The sequence below is a fragment of the Manacus vitellinus genome, unplaced genomic scaffold, assembly GCF_001715985.3.
Source record: "Manacus vitellinus isolate BGI_N305 unplaced genomic scaffold, ASM171598v3 scaffold_9_pilon, whole genome shotgun sequence".
NCBI lineage: Eukaryota > Metazoa > Chordata > Aves > Passeriformes > Pipridae > Manacus > Manacus vitellinus.
In genome coordinates, this window is record NW_021940917.1 from 5,972,980 (window position 1) to 5,988,777 (window position 15,798).

General features: G+C 41.0%; 2 protein-coding genes across 2 annotated transcripts in view; one reads left to right on the top strand and one right to left on the bottom strand.

Annotated features, from left to right (window-relative positions):
• SNX24 (sorting nexin 24) overlaps positions 1-3,354 on the top strand; it is a 48,596-nt gene extending 45,242 nt beyond the window's left edge. Inside the window, exon 7 of the mRNA XM_029965444.1 lies at positions 2,492-3,354. Coding sequence (XP_029821304.1) covers positions 2,492-2,562 — 71 coding nt within the window. The 3' untranslated portion in view covers positions 2,563-3,354. The remainder of the gene's footprint in view (positions 1-2,491) is intronic.
• Positions 3,355-4,974: 1,620 nt separating this feature from the next.
• Positions 4,975-9,460, bottom strand: PPIC (peptidylprolyl isomerase C). The gene is made up of 4 exons (XM_018086055.2): positions 9,141-9,460; positions 8,563-8,656; positions 6,768-6,952; positions 4,975-5,499 (listed from the first exon to the last, which is right to left on the bottom strand). Exons 2-4 carry the CDS (start codon positions 8,603-8,605, stop codon positions 5,371-5,373), a joined length of 357 nt encoding a protein of 118 aa, XP_017941544.1. The 5' UTR covers positions 8,606-8,656; positions 9,141-9,460; the 3' UTR covers positions 4,975-5,370.
• Between the last annotated feature and the right edge of the window lie 6,338 nt (positions 9,461-15,798).

Consider the following 15,798-nt stretch of genomic DNA (forward strand, 5'->3'; position numbering starts at 1 on the left):
CATTTTCTGGCCTTGAATCAAAATATTTAGAATTTTATATGGCAGGTGAATATTCTTGTGTTTGAAAACCCTAAAACATCAAATTCATTTGCAAGCTATTTTTAACTTAATGAATTCAAACACAAATTAGAAAGTGAGTTGTGGTTTAAAAAAGAAAGAAGAAAACCAAATTTTAAGTCTAGAGGCTCTACTACTTGACTCAAGTCTAGTTAGAAAGAAACACAGATTTTACACAACTACCATTGCCTTTAATTCTTTTTCTTTGTTTTTAGTTTGCAGCACAGAGAAAATATAGATGAGCTTTCTAAAATTTTCCCTCTCAGATCAGTTCTTACTTTGATAGATTCTGATTCCCTTGTAAAAACAGCCAAGGTTGTTCAACCTATGACCAAAAGTAAGTGTCCATTAACAAATAACTATTTGTTGTATGTTTTCTTTGAAGAAGGTGAACCATTGTTTCAATCAGAAGTCTTTCCTGGATACAGGAATGCCTGTGTTAACATATTTCCATAAAATAGGAAATAGTGTGAGTTTTAAACAAAATAAATAGCTCTTTCTGGAACATAATGCTCCAAGGATATTTTTACCCTCTCATTGCACTGTTACTTGTCTTTATAAAATATAGTCTTGCCATTATTCTGATGACCAAGCTTTAAGCACTGTTGAGTTGCAAAACAACGTTCCAAAAATAAGATTCATGGTTACAAACCTCATTGACTTTCAGATTCCCTTTTTCATGATGTATCTAACAGTCTGGGTGCACATTGCTTTTTGTGTAAGGGTGTGGGGAGAAAAAAAAAAAAGTAATATTCTTAAAAAAAATAAAGGAAAAACCTAATATTCTGCAAATTGAAGATGATACCTCAGAAGCTAAAAAAAATGGAATCTGAGATTTACTGTCACTTGTTTGAAAATTGTTATGATGATTCTTTAAGCCATGCAAATATCACAGATCTGTAAGACTGTGCTTTGATGTATTTATACATTTAACTTGAATTGATATGCCTGATTTTTTTAAGCAGCAAAGGATCACAGTAACTCTAATGTTGCAGAGTTGTATAATTTTTTAAATCAATCTTTATTTTTCTATATATACTGTACATTATAAAAGAACCAATAAAACCTGACTTCTGGAACTGCAGCCTTTAGTTTAGAAGGAAAGCATCTGATTGCCTTTACAAGTGTATTTTTAATACCATTCATGACAAGTGCATAGGGTTATTCTTCCAGGGTAATTTGAGACAGCTGAACTTGCACGATTTGAGGAAACATTACTGGATTCAACATATTAACAAGTCATTTGTAATTATGACTTACTGTGAGAAATTGGGGAGAATTATGCGTGTTTTGTTTACAGTGGAGATTACAGTTTGTTAAAACATCCTAAAATATCTGTTTGTAACATCTTTAATACTCTAGAATCACCTCATTAATACCAATGAAATAACATATTTAAGCTAATAAGGATTTTTTTAATAAAGTCCGAATCTACTTTTTGCTCCGTATTTTTACCCCCAAAATTATTTTTGTGAAAGAATTAGTGGCAAAACCTAATTCCCGTTTACATTAGGCGATCTAATATGTCTAGTATCTAATGATTCTTATAAAAGTTTGACCTCCCCTTTGTGAATATCCTGTCAGCTGATAGTTGAAGATTTGGTTAGCGTGGAAAATTCTGTATCAGAAATAGTGTATTCTTAAAGGCAAACCCATTTCCTAGTGCACTAGCAATTTTAAGGTTGTAAGATGTGATCAGAAATTCTTACTATTAATGCCTGGTCATTTAAGTAATCCCTTCATTAAAAACTCAGGTACATTTCAAAAATCTTTTCACTTCAATGATGTACATCCTGCCATTCCTCTGCTTGGATCTTTTACTGTGTTCTGTCAGGCAATTCTTTCATGTCAAATTGAACGTGAAAATTAACTGCCAGTTTTCTCTGCATCTGTGATAACAAAATAGTGGGGATTTTTTTCCTTCAAATATTATAGGATGACTTTTTGTAACATGTGACATTTTATGTTGGACAACCTGAAAATTTCCTGCCTCAAATAATCATCTCTGTCTTCTCAGTCTAAACACTGCTGTAAACCACAATCAAAAAAACAGTTTTGAAGTATTCCCAGTAGCAGTCTTGAAATTTCTTCAAGTATATTGAGATTTTGTTAGAAATTGAATTGCCAGTGTAATCCATCTTCCTTGTGAGAAAAGATTCAGATAAAGAGCTGGAGCCTAGCAGCATTAAGTATTAGAACATCCCTTTAAATCAATAAGCTACAAATCTGGCAGCGCATTCATGCAATGCCCAGTGCTACCCTAAAGTGGCTTTAGTGCTGAAACAGCATTACTAATAGCACATCCCAACATGGATAAACATTAACCTAAAGTGTAGCAGGCCTTGCCTAGTTAAGTTCCACAAAAACATTTATATTGTACTGACATGGATAAGAAAGTAAGTTTCTTTCTTTTTTCTTTTTCTTTTTTTTTCAGATGACTTCCCAAACGTAGTTATAGATGGCATTCTACATGGAATATTTTATCCTCATTTACTGCCTAGGTAGAAGTGATGTGTGGGGAGAAGAAGCTGAAGCAAGTCTCTGAGTCACATTTAATAGAATTAACAGGAATAAAATTCTGTGATGTGAAAATTATGCTCAGAAGCAAGAGGCACAACCTCAGATTAATTTCAAGCATTGTATCTTTTTAAATAAAATCACTGTCATTACAGTTGCTGCTTTTAAAAAAATAGATATGGAAACAACAGTATTGAAGTTATTTATACCTTATATATATTGACATGCTCTAACTATTTAACACTAAATGTTCTAAGTCATACACTGAATTGCGCTAACCTTTGAAAACTTTTACTAATTATTTCTATAATTTTTATCAAAGCAAACACTAAACCTTTTTGCACCAGAATTTTTCCAAACGCATTACCCATGGCTGGCACTGAATGGATTAAAAGCACTGAAGAGAGTGTGTGAGGAATTGGAAAACATGCTTTCACATTCTGAAACACATGGCACTCTCTGAGGAAATTTTCTAGATTTCAGTTGAAATTATTTTACTTACCAGGAACTTTCATGTGGCATTTATGTATCTCCCTCCAGTTACAACATCTAACCTGTGTGTATGTTTACTCTCAACATCAACTTGCAGATTGTATTCCATATCTTAACATTTTATAAGTCACAGAGCATACAACTCTGTGGTAAAGTGAAGCAAGAATATGATTAAGATTATGATCAAACTAAAACTGATACATATGTTCAGATTTAACTGGAAATTTGTATGTGTGCTACTGGACATTACAAAATAAATTACTAGGACATGAATGTACTGCTTTGGTATCTTTTTTGTGCTTTTCTCTTGAAGCAAAACATTTCTCTGAGCTGCTGTTACCAGAAATGGGTCTCACAGATGTCTCCATGTGAAGCATGAGAAAATACCTGTGTGTGTGCTCATTTAAAGCTCTTAGCACCACACCATCTGACCATGCTAGGCTTACGAAAGTGTTATATCGTGGTGAATTCAGTGTAATTGAACAGCCAGTTAGCCACTGGGCTCATCGGTGGAAGGAGTGTTGCACAAAAGCAGCAAGGGCAAACCTAAGCACAAACAGGAGCCTGACATGAGGGTTGCCTCCTCTGACTACTAAATGTGTTTGGAAGCCACCTGGGGAGAGTGAAAGGCTGGCACTTGGACAAAAGGTAGGCCTGTGACTACAGCACTTGTTCAGGTAGCAGAACTCTATGCTGTCTGCACGATCAACCTCCAGGAAAGCTTTCAGCTACTAGCAGAAAGCTATTTGGGCACAGGAGTCTGAGGCATTCTTGCTCCTACTTCCTAACCCTGCTTCCCAGTGCTGCTTTTCAGAGAATTCTACTTTAAACAGTTAGTAGAAAGAAAAACTTGCATGGGTAAAAGGAACGTCTTGATTGCCTAGCACTAGGCAAATTTAGGAGCCATTGCCAGGTTCTCCTCTAGCTCTGTTTAAAGAGGACAGTAATCCTTTCACAGGTCTCTGAAAATAAGTGTCAGTATTTACCCTCAGGAGAGGCCCCAGAGCTGTGGATGATGAACCAGGAGCATCCCTGTAACTGCAGAGTACATGTCAGGAAGACATGGGATAAATCCCTGCCAACAGTTTCCCATTTCCTTGCAGATGGAATGTCAGTAGGTACAAGCTCTGTTCTGTAGCTCCTACTCTGCACCACTGAAAGTCTGGATATCTCACATGGACTCCAGGACATGCTTCAGGAACTAGTCACAACAAAGAGGGTGGTGTGCTGTCTGCTGCACAGGGGGATGAGTCCTTCATGAAATTTGGCATTGGCTCTTCTGTGTCAAGTTCTAAAACACTGTAAACTCAAAAGAAAAAAATCCCCATCTCTTGTCCTGTAGAGTATTATGTAACTTGTTAAAGAACTTAATTGACATAGGTGTCTCAAAGTGTTACCTTACACTGACCTTGTTTAAAAGCTACCAGTTAAGTTGTCAGCTTAAAAGTTACTTACAAAGCATGACAAAAATAATGAACCTAAAGTTGCATCTCTGACCTACAGCAAAACTTAAAAAAAAAAAAAAAGGCACTTGAGCTATCTAATAAGTAACATCAGCTAGGTTACAAAATTCACCATGCTATAAAACAAGGACTCCCCTGTTTTCATCAGTTTCTAACTGATTATCTTATTGAATAACAGACAGAAAAGCTGCTCTTTCTTGATTACAGAATGGTATCTGAACACTGTGGTTCTTTGAAAGACAGCAGGGACTTTATCTGACGTGTTAAGATTAGGTAAATTTACCATCCGTGCTCTAACCTTGTAACCATACTTCTGGAAAGCAGAACCCCCTGCATATTTTGCAGAATCAACTGAGGTGAGAAAAAAGACTGGGTGGGGGGAGAAAAAAAAGAGTTTCAAATATTTATTTAAAATCAAAGTTTATTTATTCAAAACACTTATGTATTTTACTTTTTTTTTTTTAATTTTTAAAAATGCTGGTAGTGTTACAGAACATATTTTCAGTTGAAAAGACGGAAACAAATATTGCTAAAATTTCCAAAGAAAACAAAGGATTTTGTTTTAAGCCTTGAGAAAAATAGAATTACTGCTATACTTTTTCATGAAAGACTTTTTCTGCAAGATCTAGAATTTAGTGGGGTATGTCTTGAATTTTAAGGAGTGAAAGCTCCATCAAGTTGTTATAGAAATGGTCATATCTTTTATGTATTTGGCAAATGCTAAGTACTGCCTAAATGTAGCCTCATATTTTTTGAGAAGAAAACTGAATGGACAGTGGAGATCAGTAAAAAACAGGTGTTAAAGAAAAATGATTAAGTTTTACTTTTCTTTCTGTTGATCTCACCAGTCATCTACTTCAACTACAAATGGTTCCTTTACAGCTATTTTGCCACTATTCACAATCACACAGTCCTGAAGGGGCCGGTCATGCTCATCTGTCTGCTGGAGTTCAATGGAGTGCACCACAGACTGTTAAACAGAAACAAACAAACAAACAGAAGAGTTCAGTTTAGCCAAGGAAACTCCAGTGGCTGAAGTCTGGTAGCACATAAACAACTAAGTGCTCGCAGCATTGCTGTTTATTAACCAACTTATGAACAAAGACCTTTACCCTGCTGAATTCCCACATGCTTTTTTTCCCCCACATTAATAGTTATGCCACTCTGCAACTCACACACAGTCGACAGGGAAGGCTGTTTGTCCTCTAGAAGAACTTTGAGCCAACAAAAGCATTATGAAGGGGCAAGTGAAAATGTATGTTTAGCTGACCCACCCAGCACATACAGGGTTCTAGCACATACAGAAAGGATAATCTAACTGTAAGGATAATTTCTAAATGTATAGCGTAACTGTGCTTCCTGCTTACTGCTTTTACTTTTAGCATATGACACATACAAAATTCAGTTAGGTATACTGACTACCTGGCTTTGGATATTTGTCCATCAATCTGACTAAACTAAAATTTAGTCTAAGTCTCTTCTCAAAATTTTTCAGCTACTACTGTAGGTCATGAAAATTGAATTCAATATGAATGTGGGAGAGGGGGACAAGTGTTCTGATGAGATTTTCAAATTCCTCAAAGAACTGTTCTGTCCAGGAGCTTGTTTTCCCCATTAATTTCAAAACAAAGATTAAAAAGGAATAATTTAAAAGAAAAACCAGCCTAATATATTCAGTTGAAAGTACCATTTTTAAACTTAAAATTCTGTCTGGCCTTTCATCAGTTTTGCAGCTGTGTACAGTTTCAGAGAATTAACTGATTTTTTTTTTCTTTTTAAAGAGATTGAATATATGTGTTTTTATACTTTATATTCACATGCTTCTAAAAACCCTAACAGTGAAAGTGTTACCCAGAACTAGCACATGTACAAAATCAGATTTTAGCTTGCAGAAATACAGTTATTTCATGGCTAACAGTGTTAGTGAAAGGAGGACCTGAACTTACTCCATTTGTAATCTGTAAAGGTGTCAGTGTGTATTTCAGTAGCTAGTGGTCTGAAACAAGGGCTGTGAAAGCCAAAAGCATGATTTAAGTTTCCATTTCTGCAGTTAGCATTTGCTATTTCAGTTCTAAATTGTCCAGCTGGAGCTCTTCACAATCATTTTCTACCATGTACGTATTAGATGAACACTCAACAGTTTTGAACCACAACTGTGTAAGTTATGGTAATACAGATATAACGTGGCAGAGTTTGTCCAGATTTTTTGTATTAACCTTGCCACTACTTTCAACTTACCATTCCATCAAGGACTTTGCCAAATACTACATGTTTTCCATCTAACCAGGAGGGCTTTGTCACACTGATGAAGAACTGGGATCCGTTGGTGTCTGGGCCAGAATTAGCCATGCTAACCCATCCAATTCCATAGTGTTTGAGCTTGAAGTTCTCATCTGGAAACTTTTCTCCATAGATGCTTCTTCCTATGACAAAAAATAAGAAAGCAAACTTAAAAAAAACCCCAACAACAACAACAATCAAAAAGCCTATTTTGTTCAAAAAGGGGAAAAACAAAGTATGAATTCAGGACTTGAAGATTCATTGTTTCAGTAAGCACAGCAACATCACTGTTCCATCATCAGTGATTCCATAACTAAAACCAATTTGCTTGTAAAGAAATAAAAGTAAGCTAAACCACCCCATATAGGCAGAGAATAGTTAAAGCTGATGATGCTTTATCCTTTCACTTTAACAAGCAAGCTGAGTATCTTCAGTGCTTACAGACACCACTGAACAATAATATACTTCATCCTGTTCAACAAATTTAACTTACATAATTATGGTCAGTAACAGCAAGGCTGCTGTGTTTTGTGACAATTTCAGTATTTACACCTTTTCCTCCTAATAAGAAATTGCTTCAGACATGTTTAGAAACAAAGGAAGACCAAATGGAAGTTAGACTAAAATACTGGGTGTGGCTTTGTACAACTCCAACATAAAGATTTTGATGTTTCTAAAATAAATTTAGAAAACACTTCATTCATGATTAAAACACCATCACTTTGAAAAGAGAAGGCTGTCTGTCTCATTCTTTACTTATGCAGTGCCTAGCACAACGGGGACATTGCTTCCAACACCTTCAAATACTGTCCCAATGAACAGCATCAGCAGGCAAATAAACGCTGCCTATCTTTAATGTTAAAACTGTGTCTTTGGTATTTTAGTCTTCCCCATTGCTGGCTGCAAGGAAGAGGAATGTGTGTTCCATTCTACCCCAGCAGGGAAATCACTGCACTGTATGCAGACAGTTCAACTCGTAGCACGCGAATAACGTGCACGGAAAGGAAGAGAAGAAATCCGAAGCCAGAGTGCATGCAATGCAAGAGGTGCTGAGCTGGGACTGGTCTCCTCAGTGGACTGAACTGGTCTCCTGGGGGCTCAGGAGGGAGAACTGATACACACAGCCAGGACTCATACCAACAATGAGTTTGTGGTTTCAATTCTGGTAAGAGGAAAAAAAGGAGAGGGCATGACCCTCATTTTCTAATTTTTCTCTCCCTGTGTTGAAATTCCCTCTCGCAGCACATTTCAGAAGGTTCCTCAGACCTGGCTGAGCTGAGGGCAGCAAGGACGGCCTCCTCCTTCCCTACCTGCCTTCCCTCTACGCGCTTTTTCACTGTTTCACCACATGCAACCAGGGAGCGCTGTCACAAAGCCAGAGCAGGGGAAGGGTGGAGACATCCATCTTTTGGAGACGGTAAGTTGTAGGAACAGCTCAGCTGGTCACGTGGCTCCAGCCCAGCACACAAAGCCATGCTTCTTGAAGGGGGACAAGTCACAGACAGAAAAGAGCTATCTGCAAAAATTGAGGACAAAGGAAGAGCTACACATACTTATAATCAGATAATCCAAGTAAATGCATCTTATGTTCCAAGATGCTTAGAAAAGTACTAAATGCCCTAAAACAAATGTGGGTTGGGTTTTTTTTTCATTTATGTGAGCTGAAAGAATGAAGGAAATATGCTGTTTTGCCCGTCTTTTCAGCAGACATTCGAACAAAGAAAGGGAACCTGGAAGATACTAAGCATGTTACCTCCTGATCCATCTCCTACTGTAAAGTCTCCTCCTTGAATCATGAAGTCTTTGATCACACGATGGAATTTACTTCCTTTGTATCCATATCCTCTCTAAGAAAATGAAATAATTCTTTAAATGAATATAACATCCAGTTCTTACAGTTCATATGGAAATACACAAGTTGTGAATGGCTAGATTTCATAGAATATAGCACCAACGGATATAATACTGGCAAGAAACACATTAAACTGAGGTGCAGATGAATGCAGCTGGACTGCACTGCCACAAAGCAGGTATTATTCAGGTGATCAAAGCCATTGTCTTTACTTCACTGGTGTCTGACCACAGTAACTTTACATGCTAGACCTACAAGGCAGGGACAGATGGCGATGGTGATATCCAGCATCTCATAATTACATCTTGTGAACCAAGGACCTGAAGACACACACCAGTGCACAGCCTTGGGGATGGCACTCTTCCACAGTCTCCAGTGAAATAAGATCAACAGTTCACAACTGAAACAGCATTAAACACACATTGCCTTCCCAATCCAAAACTAAGTGAGTACACAGTGGAAGAAAACCACAAACGTACTTCTCCAGTTGCCAACGCAATGAAGTTTTCCACGGTCTTTGGGACAACTTTTCCAAACAATCCAATTACAATTCTGCCCACATCTTTGTCTCCAATCTTCACATCAAAGAACACCTGAATATTTTTGTGAAGAGAACAAAAGTGATACAAATGTGAGTGCAACAAACAACCAAGCTTTTCAAAGCATCAGGTGGTAAGGAACTACTTCTGCCTGTTCTGTATCAATAGTATCCTCTGATTTCCTAAGGATGCTGTTTGAGAAAAATCCTTTCGGAGCCACCAAAATCAGATTATGCAGAAAACTTTTTGAGAACTGGTGACTCTATGTTTTGATTCTTATTGCTTTTAAAGATTGGTGGGACTGCTGTATCAGAAGTTTGAAGGTAGTGTTGAAGATTTTTCCCAGACATGCATGTCTTTAAAGCTCTATGGAAAAGATGAAATATGAAAGTTAGGAAGAACAATGATGCTATTCCCGTGTGGTGAAAAATAACAAGGAATTGTAGTACTGACACTCCCCACAAATGATAGTTTGCTATCCACTCATAATCTTCCTTCATCTCCTGTATGTGAGTAAGTATAGACAAAAGCCTAAATTTCTTTAAATTGACAAACAGTGGAAAGAAAATCCTATGGCTCAAGCAAGTCATCACTTTCCTAAATATGAATTCAAACCTGACAGATAAATAACCAGGCCAAATTATTCAGCTGAATGCCTAAAAGCTTCAATGTATATGTTGCTGAAAAGCAAGCTCAAAAAGGCAAATGAGTTATAAGGCATTTTTTTATAGTTCAGAATCTATGAATGCCTATTTGAACGTGCAAGAATGTTCCAATAATTACTGAAAACAGGAACAGCTGTCAGGAAATGAGGCATTTTGAAGTTCTGAAAAAGTTACATAAAGGCTATTACAGCTTCTAGGAAACAGCAATGTGTATTCCTATGATGTGGTATTTGCTGTTCCTTGTGGCACTCAACCAAGTATGACTTGTCTGCAATGCTAAAAAATTAGTCCAATAATGATAATAAATGGCCACAGTCTCTCCAACGTGAATGCCTCTTTCACACTCTCCTACTAAACATTTCTACCATTTCTTGATCTTCCATGTGGTTTTGACTGTTGAACTTTTGGCTAATGCTATAAAAGCACTATAAAGAAAATAAAATTCTTTTTGATACACCTCATTCATTTCCTTGGCACTTAATAACATACTCCTTAGATGTGTGGCTCCTAAAGTACTAACAGCACACTTTCACTAACTTTTTAACATTTCTACAAGCCTCTCTGAATTTTGCTGCCAGGATTACCTAGGTAAGGGGTATTGCCTGCCTACATTTTCTAAACGCAGCCTATTATGCCTGAAAATGTTGTTCTAGTAGGACTGCCTGAAATACATAAGCAGATATATAACTATCACAACTGAGGCTACCAAATGATCACCCCAGATATCAGTAACATCAGCACTTTCACAGAGCAGACGGAGACAAGTCCATCACATGTTGTAAACCCAGCTCAACAGAAAGCATCATACATGGCACTGCTGCTCGCCTAGGCAGTAAACCCAGTACTTCCAAAGAGCTTCAGCTTATTCTGCATTTGAGAAAAAACAGCAAGTTCCTGGCTTCCTGTTAGCACACCACAAACCTGCTTTACACGCTTGGTGATTTTTTGAAATCTATGAGCTTTTTAATTATGCACCACATTATGTATCTGTGCATATTTCTGGCCACAAAATCAAGTACAGAAGCATTTGGTAGTCCTACACACTATTTCTGCATAGAAAAGCCACGTAAGCATATTTCCTCAAGTTCTCTGAAAAGTCAATAAGCATGTAGACACTAGTGAGCTGGTCAACACAGCACTTTCAAATCTCAAAAAACAGCTGACCAGATTCTTCACCAAAAACTCTGAAAGGAAACAAACATAAATTTTCAGTCTTATTAATATTTACATAAATATTTAATCTTATTTACAATTTGCCTGTCAAGAATTTCAAGACTGAAATGAAAAAAGAACACACCAGTAAGGGTGGCTGGTTCTCATTAACATATTCATATATAACTTAGACAAGATGGTATACATCTAATTGAAAAAAATGGACAAGAGTATTCAATCATTTAGAAAAAAAAAAAGCTGACTGTGAAAGGATAAGCTCATGATTCTTAGAGACCAGGTAATATAATGACAAATGAACTGATAAATGCAAAAATACTCTATATGGTATACAGCCACAACAAGGGGTCCAAAATTGGCTACCACTCAAAAATGACATCTGGAGTCACCGTGAGCAGTTTAATGAAAAATTTGGCTTGTGAAGGTCAGAGAAGAATGTTAAAAATAATTAAAAATGGATACAGACAGGAGATGAGCATAATTACACCATTGCATACCTCTGTACTGTGTGTTCACACCCTGAGTGCTGCAAGTAGTTCTGGCTTCTCTACTGCAGAATGATAAAACCAACCTTAAAAAATGCAGAAAAATGAGCAGAACAGATGCTCAAAAGATATGGAATACCTTTTATATGAAGAAAGATTATATGCAAGCTGGAAGAGAAGAAACTGGTGCGATTTGATGAGCTTCATAAAGTTACCACTGCCTAAGATAAGGAAAATTGGCAGCTGAGATTCTTGATGTGCCACAACAATCAGAAAAGGGCATAAAATTATATCCCAGGCAGGTCTGATGAAGGAAAATACTTTATGCACAACTAAACTTGAATATATTGCCAGAAGATTACCTGGAGGTAAAAGTGTATTAAATTTATCAAACCCAGAAATCAAATCTGTGGTCTAGAAGTCCATAGTAATGAAACTGCAGGCAGCTGTAGACACCAATGGCAATGAAGTTCAGAGACACAGGCACAGTCCCTGACTTAGCTAAGGCCATGCCAGAGGAAACAGCTCTGCCCCTGTTACATTTTCATGACAGCAGGTGTCTTTGGGAGCATTGTCTCGAGTCTAGGTGAAAAGGTACTTGGGGGCAAAAACACATAATCTCTGCTTTGTCCAAAGTTGGATGAGACATCCCATCTCCTGCACCAAGCAAATACTTTTTGGAAAGAGATGCTGGTGTGTTGCAATAACCAGGTGAATCCCCACCTGCTGGCAGGCACCACAGCCCACGAGTTCATCTCTTGGGCAGCACCATCTGCGAGGGCCACACGTGCCCCTGGCGCACAGCCTGTCCTGCCTAAGAAGGAGCCTTGCCAACGCCCTGCCCATGGCTCTGCTGGCAGCACGCTCCAAGCCACCGGGCGTCCAAGCCTGTCGCCAGCAGGAATGACAAGGGAGCAGGAAACAAGGGGGCAATAAAGTGTCAGCTCAACACCAAGCATTTCACAGAATGGGTCGGGTTGGAAGGGAGCACAGTGGTCCACATCTGGTCCTCAAGCAGGCCATCCCAGAGCACATGACAGAAGATTGTGTCCAGACGGTTCCTGAATATCTCCATTGAGGGAGACTCCACAACCTCTCTGGGCAGTCTGTTTCAGTGCAGCCCCACAGCAGAGAAGTTCTTCCTCATATTCAAGTGGAACTTCCTGTGCACCAGTTTCTGCCCGTTGCCTCATCCTACTGCTTGGCACCACCGAGAAGAGCCTTGCTCCGTCTACTGACACCCCCCTTCAGATACTTAAGGACACTGATGAGGTCCCTCTCAGTCGTTCCCTCAGCCTTTCCTTGTACAAGAGATGCTCCAGTCGCTTGATCAATTTTGTGACCTCTGCTAGACCCGCTCCAAGACTTTCACAAAAAGGGCAGGGAGGAGGGAAAACAACCCACTGCACACCCCGAGCCCCCCCAGGTTACAGCCCCTGCCTGAGGCAGCCTGGTACCACCAGCAGTTCCGAACTGCTCCTGGCAGCAGCAGCGGCTGCAGCAGCGCTGGCGGGGGAAGGAATGTGAAGGTTTCCATTTCTGCAAGACAGAGGGAGGCTTCGCTGGCCCGAACTGCGCGATGTGCCAGCACCTACAGAAAGGCGGCATGCCCAGAGGGGCTAAAAAAACCAATCAAACAAAAAACCCCCAACCGTTATAAAACGGTAAAGTTACGGCGTTCGTCCAAAGCCTCCCCAAACCCTCTGTGCCCGGGATGCGGCGCGAGAAGGAGGGAGCCGGAGCAGGACCGACTGTTGGAAGCGGGGCGGCCGCCACCCACCCCGGCACGCCGGCAGCGGCGCGGGGACACCCCGGCGGGGGGGGCTCCGACCGATCCCGAGGCGTCCCGGCCGCGGGCGAGAGTCAACCTGGCTGTCACGCTTGGGTCCCCTCCTCCTGAACCTGTGCCGCCGGGGCCAGGAGGCACAGACAGGCCGCGGCGCCCAGCAGCGCCGCCGGCGCCCCGCGGGCCATGGCGCTGGCTGAGCGCTGAGGCGCCTGCGCCCGGCCCGGCGCGGCCCCGCCCGGCCCAGCGCGGGGGGGCGGCGGGAGCTGGCAACGCGGCGCAAGGAGGGCGGGCAGGGCGACGACCTCCCGTCCCGGGCCAGCGACCGACCTCCCGGGGGGAGAGTCACCCATCCCGGGCCAGCGACCGACCTCCCGGGGGGAGAGTTCACCCATCCCGGGCCAGCGACCGACCTCCCGGGGGGAGAGTTCACCCATCCCGGGCCAGCGACAAACTACCCGGGGGGAGAGTTCACCCATCCCGGGCCAGCGATCACCCATCTGGGGGAGCGATCACCCCATTAGGTGACCCTTCTACTCACCCCTAGTGACACGCACCTTGAGTGCTCTGTCCAGTTCTGGGCTCCTCAGTATAAGAGAGACATGGAGCTGCTGGAGTGGGTCTAGCAAAGGGCGACAAGGGTGATTAGGGGACTGGAACATCTCTCTTACAAGGAAAGGCTGAGAGAGCTGTGCCTGTTCAGCCTCGAGAAGAAATGACTGAGAGGGAACCTCATCAATGTCTATAAGTATATGCAGGGAAGTGCTAAGAAGATGGAACTAGGCTTTTTCAGTGGTGCCAAGCAATACAACAAGAGACAAAGAGCACAAAATGATGTGCAGGAAGTTCCAGCAGAATATGAAAAAGAACTTCTTTACTGTGTGGGTGACCACACACTGGAACAGGTTGTCCAGAGAGGTTGTAGAGTCTCCCTCACTGGAGATGTTCAAGAACCATCTGGATGCAATCCTGTGCCTTGTGCTCTAGGATGACTTTGATTAAGCAGGGAGCTTGGACCAGGTGCCCCACTATGGTCCTTTACAACCTGACCCATTCTGTGATTCTGTGATTTTGGTGTTTGGTATATTTAATGTGCTGAGTAGAAACAGGAGTCTGTGAGGCTCTTGTAATGCTTCTGCATTCATTTGTGTTAGTGGTGGAAGTGCACTGCTTGGGACCCATGTCAACATCCCTGACTTTGAACAATAAGCAGCAGTACTAAAGGAATTCATCAAACACAAATGTCTCTCCCAGGCCATGACCTACCAATATGGGGAAGAGGGATCCCAACCTGGCAAATTGTCTTTGGCTTTGACTTGTTACTTTCTCTGTTCAAAAATTGTTTGCGTTCGTAACCTGTCTCAAATAGTGTTGCTGCTGCAGTCCCTAGAATTTTTGCAAATTGTACATACACTGAAATTTTGTGGCCTCTCAAGTGCCAGCACAGGAAAGAGAAGTTATGTATACTGATATGCTGCCAGGACCCGCGGGGAAAAAGGGATAGGGACGCGGCACTGCAAGAAGGGTTCGGGACACAGCAGAGGGTCTCGTGAAGCAATGCCAAACTTTATTAGGGGAACAGTAACTTATAAAGGGTAAGTTTAGGGGTGGAGTTTGGGTTTGGGAGGAGCATAGGACTGGCAACTCAGGGATGAATGTGATTGGGTAACTGGGTAAGGAGGGGAGGAGTTTGGGGGTAACCGGGGAAACGGGCCAATGGTAGCTGCCTCTGCACTGCACCAAAGATCAGCCAATGGCAGGCAGAGGAGCGGGAAAACAGGGTTAAGGCGGGAAAACTGTGAGGGGAAGAAGGAGACAATATGGAGGGTAAATTTAAAAACAACAACTGGGGGTACACACAACCATATAACAGTATAACAACAAACTGGGAAAACTGGGGATAACAAGAAAACTGTCCAGTCCGGTACAATGTCAAATCCAGTAAATAGAAGTTCATTTCAGTGAGGTTGTGTCTTATCCAGTGTAGAGTGTCTCATTCAGGGCTGTAGATCTTACGCCAGGCTTGAAACTCTTCCCATTCAGCTCTGTGTTCCCCAACAATATGCTGCAAACAGAAGGCTGGCAGTGTTTTATTTAAACACATTCGGGATTAAACCCAGCAGTGCTGTGTTTCTGGATGTATGGCATAGCATCTACGCAGAGCATTTGGTGCTGGTTGCAAAGCCAGCCCAGAGCTCAGGTGCAGTGCCCGAGAGAGAATGTGCTCTGCACTGCCGCATGTACACTGTCACTGCTGCTGAACCTCTCAACTTGAGTCTGTGCCTCAGTTCACAAGGAGTAGACTTGATAGCCATAGAATCATAGAATTGTTTAGGTGGGAAAAGACCTGTAAGGTCATTTAAATACCAGGGGGGTATTTAAATATTCCCTGGACAGCCTGTTCCAGTGCTTGACAACTCTTTCCAGGAAAAATGTTTTCCTAATATCCAACTTACACCTCCCCTGGCATGATTTGAAGATGCTTCCTCTTG